At 44.7% G+C, this 24347-nt stretch overlaps 1 protein-coding gene across 1 annotated transcript; it reads left to right on the top strand.

Annotated features, from left to right (window-relative positions):
- The first annotated feature begins 3963 nt into the window (after window positions 1-3963).
- LOC104928574 (high-affinity choline transporter 1) lies at window positions 3964-8249 on the top strand. The gene is made up of 8 exons (XM_027291428.1): window positions 3964-4451; window positions 4679-4792; window positions 5435-5590; window positions 5713-5861; window positions 5941-6084; window positions 6496-6649; window positions 6729-6943; window positions 7559-8249. The coding sequence occupies exons 1-8, from the start codon at window positions 4268-4270 to the stop codon at window positions 8063-8065; spliced, it is 1623 nt and encodes a 540-aa protein (XP_027147229.1). The 5' UTR covers window positions 3964-4267; the 3' UTR covers window positions 8066-8249.
- The last annotated feature ends 16098 nt before the right edge of the window (window positions 8250-24347 follow it).

Below are 24347 nucleotides of genomic sequence, written 5' to 3'. Positions count from 1 at the left end.
GGTGAGTCCGTTCATACCATTATGGGATCAAAAACCTGGGAGCTGACTGACGGCCTTACTTCTACGAATGCCAGCACCAACTGCAGCTGGTTTCCCATTAATTAAATACTATTCACTGGGCGTGATGTACTTGATGATGAAGTTAACGAGTTCTTACCACTTGGTGGTGGCTGTCACAGCTTTAGACCTTGTCCGTGTCTGGTGTTACTTGGTAAGATAACCAAACTTTGTAACACAGCATACAAATGCATACGCCAATTTATTTGATATGTCACACCATGTCCCATTTCTTCCAATCGTGTTTGCCTTCATGTCAGTGCATTTCATAGGTCAACAAATTAAACCTATGTAAAAAAAAAAATGAAAGCATAGTTTGGGAACCATTATCATCATTATATTTAATCTAATTAGTTTTATTTGTATCTTTAAAAATTTAATGAATAATAAAAACGTGTGAAAAAATGATACATTCATCATGTAATTCAGTATTAATCATATTAACAGATCACAGTAATCCAGAACAGAAATATCTATACCACCAACAATATGTTGCACAAATAAAGTTGATATAAATTGAATTAGCAGCGTGTATCGAGCATTGGCTCCTCACACTCTCTGGCGTCATCTTCTGGTGTTGGTGCTCCTTGTGTTGACCTTGAACACGTCCCACCTCTCAGGAACATCCCGTGGTTAAACAAGAGTGAAAGCCACATATGAAAACAAGGGAATGGAGCCAGAGCAGACTGCAAATGGTCTTGAAAGGCGAGCGCTGAACGTTAAACACCGTCCTCTAAAGTGCAACCTGGGAAATGTGGTGACAGGAAATTGAAGACCGGCTCTCCACACAAAACTCTCATGACAAAAGCAACAATGAAGCTGCGACGCACCATAGCTGTTGGAAAAACCTGAGAGAAGAGGACCAGATCAGTTGGGGAGCATTATGGTGTAACCAAGTCTGAGCCCAGGTCCAGATGTCAATGTGTCATCCAGATAGGTGAGAGAAGTTCCCACAATCCCTAAATCATTGGAGAAGCGAATCACCACTGCATCTCTCATCTGATGCCTGGAGAAGAAAGCAAATGGTATTTTTGTTAAAGGCTGAAATTACCCAAGAAGCAAGGGTAAACAATACTTTGTCTTTGTACCTGTGTCTGATGGCTTGTAGATGCTGGTGGTAAAGATGGAAGTTGCTGCCATACTGAAGAGTCAATCGAGACATTGCAGCGCCGGCAATAGCTCCCATGCCAATTACAAAACACAGCGTTGGGTAAATGGAGAAGGACGATGGGCAACACCATGGCCGCCTCTCCTCGCTCATACGGAGAAGGTGACCCGTATGTGGTCATATTCCAATCTGAAACATAAAACCATTCATGTTTTTTATTCAGGGTTTTGGCTTTAGTTCAACGATCTGCCAGCCGTCCAAACCTACCTGTTGAAGCTGCGACGGCACCAATCAGTATAGGTGGGATCCCAATAACAATGACCACACCTGCTGCTATGAACAGATCATCTGGCTGTAGAGATGTGGAGCTGGAGGAGAGAGTCCTTTGTGAAAGTCTTGACACGCCAATTCCAAGAGTCTGGGGAAAACACCCATGAGAATACTATTGTTATACCCACCAACATTGTCTCATGACGGGGAAATTAAAAAAAAATAGATCACGTGATGCAGCATATATGAATTTATCAGTTTCTCTTCTTGGAGCCACAACGACAGATCGTTGAACTAAAGCTCAAAACCCTGAATAAAAAACATGAATGGTTTTATGTTTCAGATTGGAATATGACCACATACGGGTCACCTTCTCCGTATGAGCGAGGAGAGGCGGCCATGGTGTTGCCCATCGTCCTTCTCCATTTTACCCCAACTGCTGTTTTTGTAATTGGCATGGGAGCTATTGCCGGCGCTGCAATGTCATCGATTGACTCTTCAGTATTGGCAGCAACTTCCATCTTTACCACCAGCATCTACAAAGCCATCAGACATCAGGTACAAAGACAAAGTACTTTGTTTTACCCCTTGCTTCTTTGGTAATTTCAGCCTTTTAACAAAAATACCATTTGCTTTCTTCTCCAGGCATCAGATAGAGAGCTGCAGTGGGTGATTCGCTTCTCCATAGTGATTGTAGGGATTGTGGGAACTTCTCTCACCTATCTGGATGACAGCATCTTGACATTCTGGATTCTGGGCTCAGGCTTATGTTACATCATAATTCTCCCCCAACTGATCTGCGTCCTCTTCATCAGGTTTTCCAACAGCTATGGTGCTGTCGCAGGCTTCATTGTTGCTTTTGTCATGAGAGTTTTGTGTGGAGAGCCGGTCTTCAATCTTCCTGTCATCCTACATTTCCCAGGTTGCACTTTAGAGGACGGTGTTTACGTTCAGCGCTCGCCTTTCAAGACCATTTGCATGCTGTCTGCTCTGGTCTCCATTCCCATGTTTTCATATGTGGCTTCACTCTTGTTTAACCACGGGATTGTTCCTGAGAGGTGGGACGTGTTCAAGGTCAAACCACAAGGAGCACCAACACCAGAAGATGACGCCAGAGAGTGTGATGAGCCAATGCTCGATACACGCTGCTAATTCAATTTATATCAACTTTATTTGTGCAACATAGTTGTTGGTGGTATAGATATTTCTGTTTCTGCGATTACTTTGATCTGTTCAGATATGATTAATACTGAATTACATGATGAATGTATCATGACTCTGATACAGATTTATTTTTTTTTTCATTAAAATTTATTAAGATACAAATAAGAAACTAATTATAATACTAATATATAATAATATAATGATTGGTTTCCCCAAACTATGCCTTATCAGGTTAATGTGCATGGAGGCAATTTTACAGCAAATCACAGGATTTATAGTCTGAGCTAATTTGCAATGTTCTTGGACTGTAGAACAGCAAAGTGAGCCGGATGGTTGTGCTTGCTGCTTGTTCCTGATTGGCTCCAGCTGGTGAAGCGGGACAAGCTTCTTGATTGGAGCAACACCCGAACTGACCGTTACTAAAGTTTGGGCAGGCTGCTATTTTTCGCAGCTAGCCGTGTTGCCTCTCTGATAAATGGTTAATTATTCAATTTACTCATTATTTTGACAAGTATAGTTTTAATACTTATTATACACACACAGAATTTATTTGTTCAAAGTTAAGTTTAAATGTGCTGTTGTGATGATCATGTGGCATCCTGAGTGTGTCCCTTCCTCCTCCTCTCCTAGGTGTGGTTTCTCTGTTTGCAGATGTTTTCTATTATGTTACTTTGGATTAGAGTATTTATGCTACTGCAGCCAGGTGCTCATTCTCTTCTCTGACCTCTCTCCGGCTTTGCCCTGTTCTGGGCTCCTCTGTCCCCAGTCAAGGTTGGTTTGGTTTGGTTTAGTTTAGCTTGATGCTATAGTTTGATGCTTTAGTTTGTCCTTTGTTTTTGTTCCACACTATCAACACTTGCACACTCACACTTCTCACTCATGCACTACACCACTGATACCACTGCTTCTACACACTCCATAACTTCAAATCATTTATGATTGTTTAATTTGGTCTAATTTGGTTTAATTGGATTTAATAAAGAATTGTTTAAACAAATGTACATGGTGTGGACTCCCTTTTTGCCATGACTCTCAGAGCCAGGTCATGACACTGTTTATTCACTTAAAGGTCCAGTGTGTAGAATTTAGTAGCATCTAGTGATGAAGTTTCAGGTGACTAATGAAAACATAGTTATTAGTATTATATTCCATTTCTGTTCGTAGAACTTATCAAATGTTACATGCTGAGCCTTTAACCTTTATTCCAGCAATAGCCAAAGAGTCCACTAGACCTGAGGTAAACCCTCCTCTCTATTGTACTCTGTGTGACAGTAGCAACTTAGCTACACAAATGTGATCCATGACCCTGACTTGAATTAAGACAAAGTAACTCATTTCTTGTCTGAACAGAAATGGCAGAGGCACTTTGGTCTACAGGGCATGTTAGCATAACACCTGTGACTCTGCAGATTTAGATACAAACACATTTTCCCAATGTGTGAGTCCAGAAAAGCAGCATGTGTAGGACTAAAGTTAAGTTTGAGTTGTTTTGGTCATCGTCTTTTTATCTTATACTTTCTATCTCGTCTTGACTGGAAGTGGGAGGTTCAGTGCAGGACAGCAGCAGTGACCTTGAACTTGTATTATTTGACTCCGTTCATCCTCATTTTTAGCTCAGTTTGTGTAACGTGCATGTTGTGAGCTTTTCATCAGTCGAAAGTATCCCCAATGGCTCTCCATATACCAGGTCTGATAATGATGGTCGTCTTCTACATACTTGTGTTGGGAATTGGCATCTGGGCGTCCGTGAAATCTAAAAAGATGGAGAAAAACACGCTTAATGGACAGATAGAAGTTTCTTTTTTGGCTAACAGGAGAGTCAGCTTGGCTGTGGGAGTCTTCACAATGACTGGTGGGTTTTGGTCAAACAGATACATCAAGTTTTTGTCTTGTATGGTATGTAGTATTGGATTATTATTGAAAAGAGGTGTGTGTAAACTGGTGGGTCATTTTCTGTGTGCAAAATTAAAGAACAGTTTTTGAACAGTTTTTGTTTCTACAACTATCACTATAAACAATGCTCCTGAATACCTGAAAGATATGACTAATATATTTATGTGTGTTTATTTCCTATGGCAGCCACGTGGGTCGGAGGTGCCTTCATCATTGGAGTTGCAGAGTTTGTTTATGACCCCACAAAGGGCCTGATCTGGGCTCTTCTTCCACTACAAATGTCAGTTTCCTTTGTTATTGGTAAGATCCTCTTGAAATGGTATTTAAGACTGTTGTCTTAACAGTGCCATGTCTCAAACGTCTTGACCTTGACCTTAGTAATCAACAAACGCTTGCTAAACATTTTGCAACACAAAAAGTAACAAAGGAACAAAGCATGAGATGACACACAAGAAACTAAGATACAAGATATTCTGATTCTGAACACTGAAAAGTATAAAAAGTATAAAATCATTCAATGCTATGCTTCCTTGATCTTCTAAAGGTGGACTCATTACACTACCAGGGCAGTTTTAATGGTTGTTTTTAAATTTTGCAATGCAATAACTTTGTTTGGATGAAATCTATATATAAGTATAGAAGCCTGACTTTTCCCTAATGTGACATTATTTTATTAAATAAAAGAAGGCTTTTAGTTAATGTGGAATATAACGCAGAGTGTCATTAACATATAGTGAAAAGAAAAAATAATTACATTGACCAAGATGACACTTTTTATAGGATAAGGTTACAGGAGCAAAAATAGATTTTTGAGGAACCCCAGATGAGCTCATAACAATGACATAAGTTCAAAGAAATGTCCAATAAAGATGAGTCTGGGTGGGATTTACGTTTCTTCAGTATGAACCGTTTTGTCTTTTCTCTCTTTTCATCCATTTAAAGGTGGACTTTTCTTTGCAAAGCCAATGAGGGACAAAAACTACACAACTATGATGGATCCATTTCAGAGGAAGTATGGGAAAACACTGACTGGCCTTCTCGCTGTTGTTCCGTTCATCAGTGAAGTCATGTGGGTTCCTGTCACGCTGATTTCTTTGGGTAATACAAAAACAATATGAACACATTTTTCAGTAATAAAACACTTAATAATAATAATAATAATAATACTAATAATAATAAACACGTATGTGTAAGTACATGTGTATGTGTGCTTCCAACAGGAATCACTGTGAGCATCTTTTCCGATCTGCCCTTAAGTCTTTGCATCTGGATCTCTGCTGCTGTGGCGATCATCTACACTGTGCTTGGAGGTCTCTATTCAGTTGCTTACACTGATGTTGTGCAGCTATTATTGGTGTTTTGTAGCTTGGTGAGTTCAACACAAAAAAACACAGACATGGCAGCTTTTCTAACATACTAAATACACTGTATGTTTTCTCTGTTTGCAGTGGCTCTGTGCTCCCTTCGTTCTGGCAAGTGATGTTTATACTGACATCACTCAAACAGCAGTCAACCACACATATCAGGCTCCCTGGCTTGGCCACATCGAGTCTCATGAAGCTTGGACGTGGGTTGATAATTTCCTAGTAATGGTAAGATGAAATAACAGTAAAATGCAATAAAATACAGCCTGTTTGTTGTGATGAACAAGTGTCAGCAATATTTAAAATCTCAGGTAAACGGTGTTACAGCCGAAATATTGAATTTTTTGTATAATATGGTCTAAGTGCCTAAAAGAAGGACTCAACTGATTTTAGACACATATATGTTTACATGCATAGAGAGGACTATTGTATCTCTACAACTGTACTGGCACCAAAGGGAAGTCTGATAAATTCACAGATGCTTTGTCAAGTGATGTCCCCAACCAACTGAGCAATGTTGGTTGATGTAGAAAACTTTGCTAAACTCCCGTCATGAGACAATGTTACAGATTTGTAACATTAAGCTAGAGGACAATTAAAACTATTTATATCACAATATTTCTCATGGTGTTTTCCCAGACTCTTGGAAATTTGGCGTTTCAAGACTTTCATCAAAGGACTCTCTCCTCCAACTCCACATCTACAGCCAGACTGATCTGTTTCATAGCAGCAGGTGTGGTCATTGTTCTTGGGATCCCACCTATACTGATTGGTGCCGTCGCAGCTTCAACAGGTATGTTTGACAGGCTGACAGATCGTTGAACTAAAGCTCAAAACCCTGAATAAAAAACAATCATGGTTTTATGTTTCAGATTGGAATATGACCACATACGGGTCACCTTCTCCGTATGAGCAAGGAGAGGCGGCCATGGTGTTGCCCATCGTCCTTCTCCATTTTACCCCAACTGCTGTTTTTGTAATTGGCATGGGAGCTATTGCCGGCGCTGCAATGTCGTCGACTGACTCTTGCCTGTTGGCAGCAACTTCCATCTTTACCACCAGCATCTACAAAGCCATCAGACATCAGGTACAAACAACGTTTTTTAGAAAATACATGTGAGGAAAATACTCAGGATTTCTTGCAGAGAGTTAGAAAAGAATGGTACGGTATAAATACTGGAAATGGAGTAAAACATGTAGCCTGACTCTGTCTGAAGGTAAAATCTCCCTGCTAGCACCTCTGAGGCTCACTAACTAACAAGCAGTTCTGTTAATGTAATGGAGTCTTGCTGTCAGTGTAAGGTTAGCAAGCAATTACAGATTCTTTGATTCATACTCCAGGCCATAAACTGGTTTGACTGCATTTTGGCCCTTCATCTAAATTAATCTGACAGATGTGACAGTAGTGTTGATCTAAATTAGATCTAATCTAATCTACAAGTTATGCATTCTCCAAAGTGTCTAACAACTACTGCTTTTTTGAGTTGGGTTTTAATCATAGTTGGCCAACAGTTTAGTTAGGAATAGGGTTAGGGTAACTGAAGAAAAGGTTGCATGTGGTGAATGTGAAACGTTTGAATGTTTGTTTGTAAGTTTCTAGGCTAAACAGGATTAATTCAAAACAGAGCATTGCCCTCAATACTGTCTTGTCAATCAAACTTTTGGAAATTTTAACAAAAATACCATTTGCTTTCTTCTCCAGGCATCAGATAGAGAGCTGCAGTGGGTGATTCGCTTCTCCATAGTGATTTTAGGGATTGTGGGAACTTCTCTCACCTATCTGGATGACAACATAATGACATTCTGGATCCTGAGCTCAGACTTGACTTACACCATAATGCTCCCCCAACTGATCTGCGTCCTCTTCATCAGGGTTTCCAACAGCTATGGTGCTGTCGCAGGCTTCATTGTTGCTTTTGTCATGAGAGTTTTGTGTGGAGAGCCGGTCTTCAATCTTCCTGTCATCCTACATTTCCCAGGTTGCACTTTAGAGGACGGTGTTTACGTTCAGCGCTCGCCTTTCAAGACCATTTGCATGCTGTCTGCTCTGGTCTCCATTCCCATGTTTTCATATGTGGCTTCACTCTTGTTTAACCACGGGATTGTTCCTGAGAGGTGGGACGTGTTCAAGGTCAAACCACAAGGAGCACCAACACCAGAAGATGACGCCAGAGACTGTGATGAGCCAATGCTCGATACACGCTGCTAATTCAAACTAATTCAAACTTAGTTTCTTAGTCATTGATGTGATGATGTTTCTATTGTTAGACACTTTAGAGTAAAATTGAAAAGGTCAACGAAACAGAAGAACTTGAGGGAAAGATTCAATGTTTGTTACTACATTTCCCTCTCTTCAGCAATGTGTGTGATTATTAATAAAGTCTATGCATGCATAATGTTCTGAGATCAATGTGTCTGATTTGTTCATCACTGTTAATTATTTTATAATCAAAAAAAAACAAAAACTAAATGTCAGACACCTCATTACTTTCTTTTCAGATAAATGTGCATTATTATTTTCATCATCATTATCATTATTATTATTATTCTCATTATTATTATTATTTAATGTTTATCCAACTTTGATCCAACATCAGGGTTAAGAAGTAAACATGCTTAAAAATGTGTGACCATAAGTTACTGTGAAAACTGCTCCATTAATTAGAGTCATATCAAACAAACCCTGACACCTCTGTTCAGATAGAATTTCTTCTGATCACTGCTTTGTGTTGTGATGATCACCATCTACACAGTCTAATATGTGGATAAATAAGAAAACTCATTAATGGAAGTTCATGATGATGTGATCAAATGTGCAAGGATGTGCACCATGTAAGATGGTGATCTAAAAACTATCTACCTGTTTGTGGTGGAGCACAGGTGTAGTTCCTCACGGTGACCACTGAAGGGCACTAATGGTGCACACTGTCAGTGGGTGTCCGTTTATACAGGTGATCAGTATTAATATCTGAATTATTCCAACTGAATAATGTGTTGTAGAGACGTGAGCACTTTGAAACAATCATTAAATATAGCAAAGTCACAAATAACAGTACGCTAACATTTCGTGTGAGACCTTTTTAAAATAAAAGGCAGTGCTCTGGGCGCTGCCTCAGTTCCTGTTGATGTGATTTGTAATGATCTGTCCACATTTTTTCTTACTCTATGTAGGCTGCTTGTAAATTTCTGCATAACCCCCCTTTCACATCTCCAGGTGCCCAGGGGCAGACATGGCCTTTGGTTTTCTATGAACAAGCAACTTCATAAAAAGTGAGAACTGACCCACAATTTCAATACTTCTTTGATCTGCAACAATGCTTAGAACCTTCCTCTTATTGTTGGCTTTAAAAACTCACAACTCAGGATTGAACCTACAACCTCAGAACATCAAGTCAGTCTTCTAACATTGTGAGGTATCTGTTTTGCAATGACACCCACTTTTTGCTTAGAGCTTTCAAGGCCTCCTCTTGGTGTTGGCGTTTAAAAGTCACAGCTGAGAATTGAACCTACAACCTCAAAACATCAAGTCAGTCTTCTAACATTGTGAACTATCTGTTTTGCAATGATGTGTTCTTTTTGCTTAGACCTTTCAAGGCCTCCTTTAGTGTTGGTTTTAAAAAAATTAACAGCTGAGGATTGAACCTACAACCTCAGAACATCAAGTCAGTCTTCTAACATTGTGAGCTGTTTTGTGACGACACCCACTTTTTGCTTAGAGCTTAAAAAAGTTATAAAAAAAGCTATAAAAAAAGTCATAGTATAGTATGGCAAAAAAGGTCAGTATACTATATAAAAAAGTCATAGTATAGTATGGCAAAAAGGTCAGTATATTATATAAAAAAGTCATAGTATAATATGGCAAAAAGTCAGTATACTATATAAAAAAGTCATAGTATAGTATGGCAAAAAAGGTCAGTATACTATTTAAAAAATAGTCATAGTATAGTATGGCAAAAAAGGCGGTATACTATATGAAAAAAGTCTTAGTATAATATGGCAAAAAGTCAGTATACTAGTTTGTTACTTAGATACTTAGTTTGATGTTTGAGTTTTTGTGAGTCGAGGTTGGATCCCACGTCTCCATGTCCTTTTGGACCACATGGTCCACTGCTCACTGCTCCTCGTGTCCTCCTATGTCTTCACTGGTCCAGTGGGTTACCATCCTGCCACTGAGGTCCTTTTAGATCCAGAGGTTGTGAGTTAAAACCCCGCTCAGAGCAGCACTGAGTAGAAATGAAGGTGACAAAAATGCAGACAGTGTGCTCACCTGGTAGAGTGTTCACCTGTGTACAGAGGCTCAGCGGGCCACGGTTCAAATCTGACCGGTGACCTTCTTCAGCATGTCATTCTCTCTGTCTACTCACACTTTAGCATCTTTCTTCAGCTCCCCAAAAGAAAAAGTGAAAACCACAAAGACATGAGAGTGACCTATGTGAGCCAATAACTCAGTGTGGTACAGAGCTCCTTCGAGGTTCTGAAGTCATGGGTTCGAACCCAGTGAGAGATTGGTCATTCGATAGAGCACTTGTTTAAGGTTCTGAAGTCATGGGTTCAAACCTTATGAGAGTTATGTATTTTGAGGTCTCTGTCCAAAAGAAAGAGGGAAAACCACACAGTAGTAGAATAGAGTATAGTAGGGAGGAGGTAAAGTTATGAGGACAGGCACAGGAAGAGTAGGGGTGCACAGGACCCAGATAGGATGAGGAGAGAGTAGTTTTCACTGGAGGGCTGACAAGAGTGTCCAAAAGAAAGAGTGAAAACCACCAAAAAACTATTAACACCTATATGATCCAATAGCTCATTGGGTTAGAGTGCTAGTTTGAGTTTCTGAAGTCATGGGTTCAAATCTTATGAGATGTGTGGATTTTGAGGTCTCTGTCCAAAAGAAAGAGTGAAAACCACAGGGACATTACCTTTAGCTATGTGAGCCAATAGCTCATTGGGTTAGAATGCTCCTTTGAGCTTCAGAAGTCATGGGTTCAAACCCTGTGATGTCTTGGACTCTTCTGAGGTGTCTGTCCAAAAGAAGGAGTGTAAACTGCCAAGAACCGATTGTGAGCTACGTGCGCCAATAGCTCATTGTGTTAGAGTACTAGTTTGAGATTCTGAAGTCATAGGTTCAAATCTTATGAGAGCTGTGGATTTTTAGGGTCTCTGTCCAAAAGAAAGAGTGAAAAACACAAGGACATTACCTTTAGCTATGTGAGCCAATAGCTCATTGGGTTAGAACGCTCCTTTGAGCTTCAGAAGTCATGGGTTCAAACCCTGTGATGTCTTGGACTCTTTTGAGGTGTCTGTCCAAAAGAAGGAGTGTAAACTGCCAAGAAACAATGGTTAGATATGTAAGACAATGGCTCATTGGGTTAGAACACTAGTTTGAGATTCTGCGTCATGGGTTCAAACCTCATGAGAGATGTGGATTTTCTTTTGGACAGAGACCTCAAAATCCACACATCTCATAAGATTTGAACCTATGACTTCAGAATCTCAAACTAGTACTCTAACACAACGAGCTATTGGCGCACGGAGCTCATGATCGGTTCTTGGCAGTTTACACTCCTTCTTTTGGACAGACACCTCAAAAGAGTCCAAGACATCACAAGGTTTGAACCCATGACTTCTGAAGCTCAAAGGAGCGTTCTAACCCAATGAGCTATTGGCTCACATAGCTAAAGGTAATGTCCCTGTGGTTTTCACTCTTAATAGTTTTTGGGCGGTTTTCACTCTTTCTTTTGGACTTCAAACGCTCTTGTCAGACCTACAGTGAAAACTACTCTCTCCTCCTCCTATCTGGGTCCTGTGCACCCCTACTCTTCCTGTGCCTGTCCTCATAACTTTGCCCCCTCCCTACTATACTCTTTAACAGCTGGGGATTGAACCTACAACTTCAGAACATCTAGTCAGTCTTCTAACATTGTGAGCTATCTGTTTTGCGACGACGCCCACTTTTTGCTTAGAGCTGAACTAGGGATGTGTGATATATATCGGGCCGATATGAGGAGAACGTCATTTTTTATCGACCCAATAGGTTCATTTTCACTGATAGAAAGATTTGATAAATTAATGAATGGGTAGGAGAGGAGAGGAGGGGTGGGAGAGAGGAGAGCAGGGGAGTGGGGTGTGTGGGTGGGGGGGGGGGGGGTAGAGAGAGAGGAGAGGGGAGTGGGGGGGGGTAGGAAGAGGAGAAGGGAGTGGGGGGGGGGAGAGGGAGCAGGGAGTGGGGGGGGGTGTGGGTTCACTGCTCTTACAGGCGGCGCTCAACCAATCTGAGCAGTCTGATCGTCATTGGTGGGTCAAAGGTGAATGTGGGTGGTACTAATAGATTCTCCTGACTCTGATTGGTCGATAGGTGATAGGTGTCAATCATCCAACACTCTGTGTTGTTTCATCCTGAGCAGCATCGCAAGCTGCTTCATATTCTTTCAATACCGCTTGTTTCAAACATGGCGTCGTATTAAAACTCAAAGTCTTCTTTCCTCCTCGCTGAATCCTCCTGAACAATGTTTGCAAACAGCAAACTTCTGCAAACAGCAAACTTCTGCAAAGAAAACTTCTGAAACAAAACTTCTGCGCACTATGAGAAACTATGAGAACCCCTCCTCCCCCCCCCCCCACTCCCTCTCCTCTCTCCTCCCTATCTCCCCACTACCCCCCTCCCCCCTCTCCTCTCTCCCTACCCCCGACGGCCCTACCCCACCCCCTTCCCCTCTCCTCTCTCCCTACCCTCTCCCCGCCTACCCCCTGCTCCTCCTCTCCTCATCTCCTTCTACCCCCCTCCCCTCTCCTCTCTCCCTACATCCCCTCCTACCCCCCCTGTCTCTCTCCCTATCCCCCCCACCCCCACTCCCCTCTCCTCTCTCCCACCCCCCCCTCCCCCTCTCCCTCTCTCCCTACCCCCCCATCCGTCTCCCTATCCCCCCACCACTCCCTCCCCCCCCCGCCCCACCTACCCCCGCTCCCCCCCCCACTCCCCTCTCTCTCCTCTCTACCCCACCCCCCCCCACCCCCTGCTCTCCTCTCCCACCCCCCACTCCCTTCTCCTCTCTCCCTACCCCCCCACTCCCTCTCCTCTCCTCCTCTATCCACTACCTACCTCTCTCTCTACTCTCCCCCTACCCCCCCCCCCACACACACACTCCCTCCTCCCTCTCTCCACCACTCCTCCTCTCTCCCATTCATTAATTTATCAAATCTTTCTATCAGTGAAAATGAACCTATTGGGTCGATAAAAAATGACGTTCTCCTCATATCGGCCCGATATATATCACACATCCCTAGTTCAGCTCTAAGCAAAAAGTGGGCGTCGTCGCAAAACAGATAGCTCACAATGTTAGAAGACTGACTAGATGTTCTGAAGTTGTAGGTTCAATCCCCAGCTGTTAAAAGTAGTAGAGTAGGGAGGGCAAAGTTATGAGGACAGCACAGGAAGAGTAGGGGTGCACAGGACCCAGATAGGAGGAGGAGAGAGTAGTTTTCACTGGAGGTCTGACAAGAGCGTTTGAAGTCCAAAAAAAGAGTGAAAACCGCCAAAACTATTAAGAGTGAAAACCACAGGGACATTACCTTTAGCTATGTGAGCCAATAGCTCATTGGTTTAGAAGCTGTTTGAGCTTCAGAAGTCATGGGTTCAAACCTGTGATCTTGGACTTTTTGAGGTGTCTGTCCAAAAGAAGGAGTGTAAACTGCCAAGAACCGATCTGAGCTAGTGCGCCAATAGCTCATTGTGTTAGAGTACTAGTTTGAGTTCTGAAGTCATAGGTTAAATCTATGAGAGCTGTGGATTTTGAGGTCTCTGTCCAAAGAAAGAGTGAAAACCACAGGACATTCCTTTAGCTATTGTGAGCCAATAGCTCATTGGTTGAACGCTCTTTGAGCTTCAGAAGTCATGGGTTCAAACCCTGTGATGTCTTGGACTCTTTGAGGTGTCTGTCCAAGAAGGAGTGTAAACTGCCAAGAACCGTCGTGGTATGTGCCAATAGCTCATTGTGTTAGAGTACTAGTTTGAGATTCTGAAGTCATGGTTTCAAATTTATGAGACTGGAGATTTTAGGTCTCTGTCCAAAAGAAAGAGTGAAAACCACAAGGACATTACTTTAGCTATGTGAGCCAATAGCTCATTGTTAGAACGCTCTTTTGAGCTTCAGAAGTCATGGGTTCAAACCCTGTGATGTCTTGGACTCTTTTGAGTGTCTGTCCAGGAAGAGTGTAAACTGCCAAGAAACAATGGTTAGATATGTAAGACAATGGCTCATTGGGTTAGAACACTAGTTTGAGATTCTGACGTCATGGGTTCAAACCTCATGAGAGATCTGGATTTTCAGGTCTCTGTTCATAGCTCAGAATTTTGACGACTGAAGTCTTACAGGGGAGGATTTGGATCCAAACGAAAGAGTGAGAACTACAGTGATCAACTATGTGGGACCTATAGCTCAGTTTGGTAGAGAGCCGCCTGTAAGCGTGAAGTTGTGTTGAATCTTATGAAGTGCACTGACCTTTTGAGGTCTGCGTCCAAAAGGAAGGATTGTAAGCTGCGAGAAAAACATCTCCACTTGTGTGGGCATAGCTCACATTGGTAGAGGCCGCTTCAAAGTCGAGAGGTTGTGAGTTCAAATCTTATGGGTGCAGTTGTTTTTGAAGGCTGCGTGCAAAAGGAAGAGTGTAAATGCAGAAAAAAAATCTCCTCCTGTTGGGGCATAGCGCAGATTGTTAAGAGCGCAGCTTGGAGCTTCTGAAGTCGTGGTTTCTAATATTAGAGGTGCAGGTCGTTTTGACAGCAACACCCAAAGTTTTAGACTTAAGAGCGCTCAGGTGAAGGTCTGTTTTGAGCTCCGTGGAAGCTCAGTGGTTAATCCCATTGACTTTGCTCCGTTGATGCGTGTTCGAATCCCGGTGGACCCGTAGGCCACGGTCCCCTTGAGAGCTACGCCTGGATAGCATGTGCTTTGGAACATCATTGGGGCTAACCTAAATGTAAGATCTAATCTAACAGTGTGTCCAGATAATAGATGCGATGGAAATGAAATCATATGCTAAGCTTTCACGAGGTACAATAAATACGACGAGGTTGACTGTCAGGTCTTTCGGGGGACATGAGTTAAAATCATCCCCCAAATTAGATTTTGGGCCCCAATATAAGATATGATAGTTTTGTCAGGGAAGAGAGTGTAAGACGTAAAGTACCAAGTCCTGATGATAGTGTCATGATCGCATTTCCAGTCGGTAGGATAGGATAGTCAGACAGATAGATAGGTTACGCCCAATGATGAAGCAAACATGTCACTTTTATTTTTTTCATTACTCCTTAATTTCTAATGAATGTATGTGTAAATAAAATGAAAAATTAAATGAAAAAATAATATAATGAAAAAATAAATAGTGTCCCATCATCATGATTATTATATCAGTGACTCGGATTGGTACTTTACTCACTTCAGGTCCCTGACTAACCCAGTCACAGTATTCATATCATATTCATTTACTCGTATGTTGGGGCTTGGTACCCAAAGATCTCGGTATATTATGGGGGATAATATAATCACACCCCCCCAGACCTGTCGTCTGGCTCCCCCTGCCGTAGCACATTTATTTGTACCTCGTGAATCTGTAGCAGATGATTTCAGTTCCGATCGATCATTGAACTCTGGACAACCTGTTTAGCAGGTTAGCAGATGATGTTCCAAAGCATCCATGTTTCCGAGGCTGGCAGCTCACCTGGATGCGAACACGCATCACCGGGGCAAAGGTCAGAAGCATCAACTACTGAGCTATCCGAGTGAGTCCCAAGAGATCTTCAGGGAGCGCTCTTAACGCTAACTTTTGGGTGTTGGCCTTCAAAACAAACTGCACCTCATAATTTCGAACCCACGACTTCAGAAGCTCCCAAGCGGCGCTCTACAATGGGGAGCTATCGCCCCATGGAGGCAGAGATGTTTTTTTCTGGCAGCTAACACTCGTCCTTTCCTGGAACGAGCCCTTCAAACCAACTGCACCCTCATAAGTTAACTGCAGACGACTCTTAAACAGCGCTCTACCAATGAGCTATCCCCAACAGGTGGGAGATGTTTTTTTCCGCAGTTACAGTCTTCCCTTTAGACCACCCTCAAAGCCACACACACCGCGTAAGATTCGAACCACGACTTCATTAGCCAAGCAAAGCAGCCTACCAACTGTGCCTAGATCCACACAGGTGGAGATGTTTTTTTGCTCGCATCTTACAACTCTTCCTTTGACGCAGCCCCTCAAAGCCACTCTGCACCCATAAGATGTCGAACCCAGACTCAGAAGTCCGCGGCGCTCACTAAATCGCAACCTGGCAGCCACAAAGGGAGATGATTTTTTTCTCGCAGTTTACACTCTTCCTTTTGGACGCAGCCCTCAAAAGCCACTGCAATAATCAAACACGACTTACAACGCTTAAGCGGCATCTCAACCAATGTCGCTAACACGCCCACACAGGGGGAAATGTTTTTCTCGCAGTTTACACTCTTCTTTTGGAACGCAGCCCTCAAAAACACTGGCCCTCATAACATTCGATCTCACAACTTCACAGCTTACAGCGACGGTCGACCAAACTGAAGCTAGAGGGCCACAGAAGGTGAGCACCTGTTTTTCGTTGGATCAAAATCCAACCCCCGGAGCACACGACCCTGCTTAACAGATTTTGAGTCTTTCCGGTCGCTCTACTATCACATAAATGAACATACATACATACATATGAACATACATAACCATTCATACATATGAACATAATACATACTATGAACACTCACTCTCTGCCGCCCCCCCCCCCGCCCCTCCTCTCCTCTCTCCCTACCTCCCCCACTCACTCCCTCCCTACCCCCACTCCTCTCCTCTCTCCACACCCCCCCACTCCCCTCTCCTCTCTCTCCCCCCCGCTACCCTTCTCCCTCCCTACCCCCAACCCCCCCGTCTGTCCTCTCTCCCTACCCCACCTACCTCTACCACCCCCCCTCACCCTCTCCTTTCACCTACCTCCCCCCTACCCACACTGTCCTCTCTCACTAATCTCCCCTTCTACCCCCCTCCCTCCTCCCACTCCCGCCCACTCCCCTCTCCCCCCCGCCTACCCCCCGCTTCCTCTCCTCCCCCACCACTCCCCTCGCTCCCTCCACTACCCCTCCCCCCGCCCGCTCACCTCTCCTCTCCTCTCCCTCCCCCCCCGCCTCCTCTCACCCTACCCCTTCTCCTCCGCCCTACCCCCCCCCTCACACGCCCACACACACAACTCCCGCTCGCTCACTCCTCCCTCTCTCCCTACCTCTCCCCCGTCCTAGCATCATCTTTCTATCAGTGAAATCTCTAGCGAAAAATGGACGTTCTCCTCATTGGCGGCCCGATTAAATGATCACACATCCCTAGTTTCAGCTCTAAGACAAAAAGTGGGCGCGTCGAAAAACAAGGAAAATAGCTCACATGGTTAGAAGAGCTGACTAGATGTTTGAATTGTAGTTCAATCCCCACTGCTTGAACAGTAGAGTAGGGAGGAGGCAAAGTTTTATGAGGACAGGCACAGGAAGAGTAGGGGGTGCACAGGACCAGTAGGAGGAGGAGAGAGTAGTTTTCACTGGAGGTCTGACAAGGCGTGAAGTCCACAAAAAAGGTGAAAACCCGCCAAAAAACTATAAGAGTGAAACCAGGACATTACACTTAGATAGGTGAGCCAATAGCATCATTGAGTAGAATGCTCGTTTGAGCTTCAGAAGTCATGGGTCAAACCCTGTGATGTCTTGGACTCTTTTGAGGTGTCTGTCCAAAAGAAGGAGTGTAAACGTCAAGAACCGTCGTGAGCTTGTGAGCCAATAGCTCGTTGTGTTAGAGTACATTTTGAGATTCTGAAGTCATAGGTTCAAATCTTATGAGAGCTTAAAGATTTTGAGGTCTCTGTCCAAAAGAAAGATGGTAAAACCACAGGGACCATTACGTTTAGCGATTTGAGTCCAATAGCTCTGATTAGAACGCCCTCTGTTAGCTTCAAAGTCAGGGTCAAACCCGGTGATGTCTGACTCTTTTGAGGTGTCTGTCCAAGCGAGAAGTGTAAACTGCCAAGAACCGATCCGTGAGCTATGTGCGCTCATAGCTCGTTGTGTTTAAGTACTAGTTTGAGATTCTGAAGTCAAGTGCAAATCTTATGAGAGCGTAGTTTTGATTTTGAGGTCTCTGTCCAAAAGAAAAGTGAAAACCACAGGAGCATACCTATTAGCTATGTGAGCATAGCTGCATTTGAGTTAGAACGCGCCTTTTGAGCTCAGAGTCTGGGTTCAAACCCTGTGATGTCTTGGGACATCTTTTGAGTGTCCTGTCCAGCGAATGAGTGTAATGCCAGAAGACAGGTTGATTGTTAAGACAATGGCTCATTGGGTTTAGAACACGTATTTTGATATCTGACGTCATGGGTTTCAACCTATGAGAAGATCTTGGATTTTCAGGTCTCTGTTCAATAGCGTCAAGAAATTTTTGGACAACTGAGTCTTACATGGATTGGATTGGATCCAAACGAAGAGTGGAAACACAGAGATCAACTATGAGACCATAGCTCAGTTTGGGTAAGTAGAGCCCGCCTGTAAGCGGTGAAAGTGGTGGTTTTGGATCTGTATAGATTGCAACGGACTGTTTGAGGTCTGCTCCAAAAGAGAGTAAGCTGCGAAAAACATCTCCACCGTTGTGGGCCGATAGCTCACATTGTGTAGAGTGCCGCTCTAAGACCGAGAGGTTTGTAGTGTCGAATCTTATGACGGTGGCAGTTGTTTTGAAAGGCGTTCGTGGAAAAGGAAGAGTGTAAAGTCGCAAGAAAAACATTCCACGTCCTGTGTTGGCCGATACACAGATGTGTTAGAAGCGCCGCTTGGAAGCGTCTCTTGAAGTCGTGGGTTCGCAAGCTTTATGAAGTGCAGTCGTTTTGAAGGCCACACCCCAAAGTTTTAGATTAAGAGCGCTCATGGTAAGGCTGTTTGTAGCTCGCGAGGGATAGTCAAGTGGGTTGAATCCTAACTGACTTTGCCCCGGTTGAGATGCGTGGTTCGAATCCCGGTGCCTTAGGCAAGGTCCCTTTAGACTACAGCCTGGGATACATGGATGTTTTGGGAACCATTGGTGGGAACCTAAATGTAAGGTCTAATCTAAACAGTGTTAGTCCCAGAGTGAATGAGGCGATTGGAAATGAAAATCATTCTACAGGCTTCACGAGGTACAAAAATACGGCGAGTTGACTGTCAGAGGCTCTTTCGGGGGACATGAGTTAAGATCATCCCCCCAAATTAGATTGTTGGGCCCCAATAAATATGATATGATAGTTTGTCCAGAAGAGAGTGTAAAAAAGTAACAAGTCCTGAATGAAGCGTCATGATCGGCAGTTTCCAGCCGGTAGGTAGGGATTCAGATAGATAGGATAGGGGTTACGCCCAAAGAGGTGGACAAGCAACATGGCACTTTTATTTTTTTTCATATTCACTAGCTATAATTTTATGTATGAAGTGTGTAATAAAAACTGATATAGTGTAGATAATAGGAGTTGGTGAAAAAATTAATGAGTAAATGAAAAAATAAAAAATGTTGCTCCATGCATTTGGGGCGTACGTATTTATCTATCCTATCTATCTCTTTAGACCGACTGCGTCTATTATCATCAGGGACTTGTACGTTACACCACTTCAGGGTCCCTGTACTCAGTACTATCATACAGTCATGTTACATCGAGTTGGGGCTTGGTACCACAAAGATCTCGTGATATAATGGGGATATAATCACCCACCCCACCCTCACTGCGTCCTGGCCCCCCTTGCTCGTAACAACATTTATTGTACCTCGTGAATCTGTAGCAATTATTTTCAGTTTCCATCGATCTATTGAACTCGACTAACACTGTTTAGATGAGATTTACATTTAGAGTATAGTATAAGTATGGCAAACAAAAGTCAGTAGTGCTTTTTAAAAAAAGGGATAGTATAGTTTGGCAAAAAAGACAGCATACTATATAAAAAGGTCATAGTATAGTATGGCAAAAAAAGGCAGTATAGTATGGCAAAAAAGGCAGTATACTATATAAAAAAAGCCATAGTATAGTATGGCGAAAAAAGTCATAGTATAATATGGCAAAAAAAAGTCATAGTATAATATGGCAAAAAAGAGTCATAGTATAGTATGGCAGAAAAGTCATAGTATAGTATGGCAGAAAAGTCATAGTATAGCATGGCAAAAAAAAAGGCAGTATACTACATTAAAAAAATCATAATATAGTATGTCGTAAAAGTCAGTACACTATGTAAAAAAAATGTTTTTTATATAGTGTACTGCCTTTTTTGCCATACTATACTGCCTGGTTTTGCACATATAACTATACCTTTATTTATACCTATCTGGGCCAATAGCTCAGATTGGTTGAGCGCCGCCTGTAAGCAGTGAACGCACCCTATCCCCCCCACCCCCCTCTCCTCTCTCCCACCCCCCCACTCCCCTCCGCTCCCTCTACCCCCCCCCCACTCCCCTGCTCTCTCTCCCCCCCCCCACTCCCCTGCCTCCTCATCCCCCCCCCCACTCCCTGCTCTCCTCTCCCCCCCCACTCCCCTCCCTCCATCTCCCCCCCCACCCCACTCCCTCTCCCTCTCCCCCCCCCCACTCCCCTGCTCTCCTCTCCCCCCCCCCACTCCCTTCTCCTCTCTCCCTACCCCCCACTCCCCTGCCCCCCCCCCCCCCCACTCCCTCTCCTCTCTCCCTACCCACCCCCCCACTCCCCTCCTCCTCCCTCTCCCCCCCCCACCCACTCCCCCTGCTCTCCTCTCCCCCCCCCACTCCCCTCCCTCTCCCTATCCCCCCCACTCCCCTGCTCTCCTCTCCCCCCCCCTCCCCCTCTCCTCCCACCCCCCCCACTCCCTCCTCTCCTCTACCTACCCCCCCCCCCCACTCCCCTGCCTCCTCTCCCCCCCCCCCATCCCCTCCTCCCTCTATCCCCCCCCACTCCCCTCTCCTCTCTCCCCCTACCCCCATCCCCCCTCCTCTCCCCCCAACTCCCCCCTCCTCGACCCCCACCCCCCCCACACTCCCCTGCCTCCTCTCCCCCCCCCCCTCCCCTCTCCTCTCTCCCCCCCCCCCCACCCCCCTGCTCTCTCTCCCTCCCCCTCTCCCTCCCCCCCTCCTCTCCTCTCTCCCCACTCCCCCACTCCCCTGCCTCCCCCCCCCACTCCCCTCCTCTACCCCCCCCACTCCCTCTCCTCTCTCCCACCCCCCCACATCCCCCCCTCTCCTCTCCTCCCCCCCCCCCCCCCACTCCCCTGCTCTCTCCCCCCCCCACCCTTCTCCTAAAAAATGACGTTCTCCTCATATCGGCCCGATAAATATCACACATCACTAGTTCAGCTCTAAGCAAAAAGTGGGCGTCGTCACAAAACAGATAGCTCACAATGTTAGAAGACTGACTAGATGTTCTGAGATTGTAGGTTCAATCCCCAGCTGTTAAAGAGTATAGTAGGGAGGAGGCAAAGTTATGAGGACAAGCACAGGAAGAGTAGGGGTGCACAGGACCCAGATAGGAGGAGGAGAGAGTAGGGGGGGTAGGAGGAGAAGAGAGTAGTTTTCACTGGAGGTCTGACAAGAGCGTTTGAAGTCCAAAAGAAAGAGTGAAAACCGCCTAAAAACTATTAAGAGTGAAAACCACAAGGACATTACCTTTAGCTATGTGAGCCAATAGCTCATTGGGTTAGAGCGCTCCTTTGAGCTTCAGAAGTCATGGGTTCAAACCCTGTGATGTCTTGGACTCTTCTGAGGTGTCTGTCCAAAAGAAGGAGTGTAAACTGCCAAGAACCGATCATGAGCTGCGTGCGCCAATAGCTCATTGTGTTTACAGTACAGTTTTGAGCTTCTGAAGTCATATGTTCAAATCTTATGAGAGCTGTGGATTTTAAGGTCTCTGTCCAAAAGAAAGAGTGAAAACCACAAGGACATTACCTTTAGCTATGTGAGCCAATAGCTCATTGGGTTAGAACGCTCCTTTGAGCTTCAGAAGTCATGGGTTCAAACCCTGTGATGTCTAGGACTCTTTTAAGGTGTCTGTCCAAAAGAAGTATAAACTGCCAAGAAACAATGGTGAGGTATGTAAGACAATAGCTCAATGGGTTAGAACACTAGTTTGAGATTCTGACGTCATGGGTTCAAACCTCATGAGACATGTGGAGAATTTTGACCACTGAAGTCTTACGGGGGATTGGATTGGGATCCAAACGAAAGAGTGGAAACTACAGGTGATCAACTATGTGGCCTATAAGCTCACGTTTGGTAGAGCGCCGCCTGTAAGCAGTGAATTTGTGGTTTGGAATCTTATGAGATGCACTGACTTTTTGAGGTCTGCGTCCAAAGGAAGATGTAAGCTGCGAGAAAAACATCTCCACTTGTGTGGGCTGATAGCTCACATTGGTAGAGCGCCGCTTCTAAGTCGAGAGGTTGTGAGTTCAAATCTTATGAGGTGCAGTTGGTTTTGAAGGCTGCGTGCAAAAGGAAGAGTGTAAACTGCGAGAAAAACATCTCCTCCTGTGTGGGCTGATAGCGCAGATTGTTAGAGCGCAGCTTGGAGCTTCTGAAGTCGTGGGTTCGAATCTTATGAGGCCCACACAGGAAGAGATGTTTTTTTCTGCGCAGTTTACAATCTTCCTTTGGCCGCAGCCCTCCAAAGGCCACTGCACCGCGTAAGATTCAAACCCACGACTGTCAACGCCTAGAGCAGCGCTCCCACCATGTGCCTACCGGCACCAGGGGGAGGGTTTTTTTTCTCGGCAGTTTACACTCTTCTTTTGGACGCCCCCTAAAAGCACTGCACGCTTAAAGACTCCGAACCACGACTTTCAGCGGTTACAGGCGCCGCTCACCCAGTCGCTCTATCGGCCACACAGGGACGCATGTTTTTTTTCTCAGCAGTTTACACTTGCCCTTTTGGACGCAAGCCCTCAAACAGCCCTGCCACCGCGTAAGATTGGTACCCCGACTTAAAGCTCACGGCGGCGCTCAACCAATTTCGCTACCCCACCGGCCCAACACAGCAGCAATGTTTTTCTCGGCATTTTACAATCTTCATTGGACGGCAGCCACTAAAAGCCACCGCACAAACACGCGTAAGATTCGAAACCCACTACGTCATCCAACCCGCTCGTAAGTCTAAAACTTTGGGTGAGCCAGTAGCATTGTGTTAGGTGCTAGTGTGAGGCTCTGAAGTCATGGCTTCAAACCTTCTGGCCTGAGAAAACCTAACTGTGAAGCTAGTGGAGCCAATAGCTCATTGGTAGATGCTTCGTTTGAATAGGGAAAGTCATGCTCAAAGCCGCAAACTAGCACTCTAACCAATGAGCTACTGGCCACCAAAGTTTAGACTTAAGGGCGGTGAAGTCGTGGGTTCGATCTACGCGGTGCAGTGGCTTTTTAGGGCTGCGTCCAAAGAAGAGTGTAAACTGCGAGAAAAAACATTGCTGCCTGGTGGGCCGTAACGCCATGGTTGAGCGCCGCCGTGAGCTTGAAGTACGGGGTACCATCTACGCGGTGCAGTGGCTTTTGAGGCTGGCTCCACAGGAAGAGTGTAAACTGCGAGAAAAAACTCGCTCCCTGTGGTGGGCCGATAGCGCAGACTGGTTGAGGCGGCGCCTGTACCGCTAAAGTCGTGGATTCTGAGTCTTACGCGGTGCGATGGCTTTTTTGAGGGCTCGTCCCAAAGAAAGATGGTAACACGCCGAGAAAACATCTCCCCATGTGGTGGGCCGGTAGCGCACATTGGTTTGAGCCGCTGCCCTCTAAGCGTTGAGTCGTGGGTTTGAATACTTACGCGGTGCAGTGGCTTTGAGGGCTGCGTACCAAAAGGAAGTGTAAACTGCGAGAAAAAACATCTCTTCCTGTGTGGGCTCATAAATTCGAACCCGACTTCAGAAGCTCCAAGCTGCGCTCTCACAATCTGCGCGTATCAGCCCCACCAGGAGGAGTGTTTTGTTCCTCGCGTTTACACTCTTCCTTTGCAGAGCCTTCAAAACCAACTGCAGCCTCAAAGAGTTGAACTCCACAACCATCTCGGACTTAGAAGCGGCGCTCTACCAAATTGAGCTATCAGCCCACCACAGAGTTGGAGCATGTTTTTTTCCGCAGCTTTACACTCTTCTTTTGGACCAAGCCTCAAAGTCAGTGCATCTCATATCGATGTCAAAACTCAACAACTCACTGCTTTACAGGGCGGCGCTCACACAAACGGAGCTAATAGGTCCACGAGGGGAGTTGACCTGTAGTTTCCGCACCTTCGGGGTGGAACCAATGCCAATCCCCGTTGAGCACTTCAGTGCGTCAATAATGCTTCACATGTGTCATAGGTTTGAACCCCAGACGGCAGGGAATCTCACGACTGTGTGTCTAAACCCATGTGAGCTATTGGTTCTTAACTTACCTCACAATTGTTTTCTTGGCAGTTTATTTACTTCTTGTGGACAGGGACAGCCTTAAACGAGTCCGTAGAC

Source organism: Larimichthys crocea, chromosome XIX, assembly GCF_000972845.2.
Source record: "Larimichthys crocea isolate SSNF chromosome XIX, L_crocea_2.0, whole genome shotgun sequence".
Lineage (NCBI taxonomy): Eukaryota > Metazoa > Chordata > Actinopteri > Sciaenidae > Larimichthys > Larimichthys crocea.
The sequence above is the reverse complement of the archived record's forward strand: the minus strand, read 5'-3'. Positions and strand labels throughout refer to the sequence as shown.

Coding starts and splice junctions, on each gene's coding strand:
- LOC104928574 (XM_027291428.1), top strand. CDS start 4,268: ATGGCTCTCCATATACCAGGTCTGATAATGATGGTCGTCTTCTACATA. Junction 6,085..6,495: donor TTGATAATTTCCTAGTAATG/GTAAGATGAAAT, acceptor GTGTTTTCCCAG/ACTCTTGGAAATTTGGCGTT. Junction 6,650..6,728: donor TGCCGTCGCAGCTTCAACAG/GTATGTTTGACA, acceptor TTTATGTTTCAG/ATTGGAATATGACCACATAC.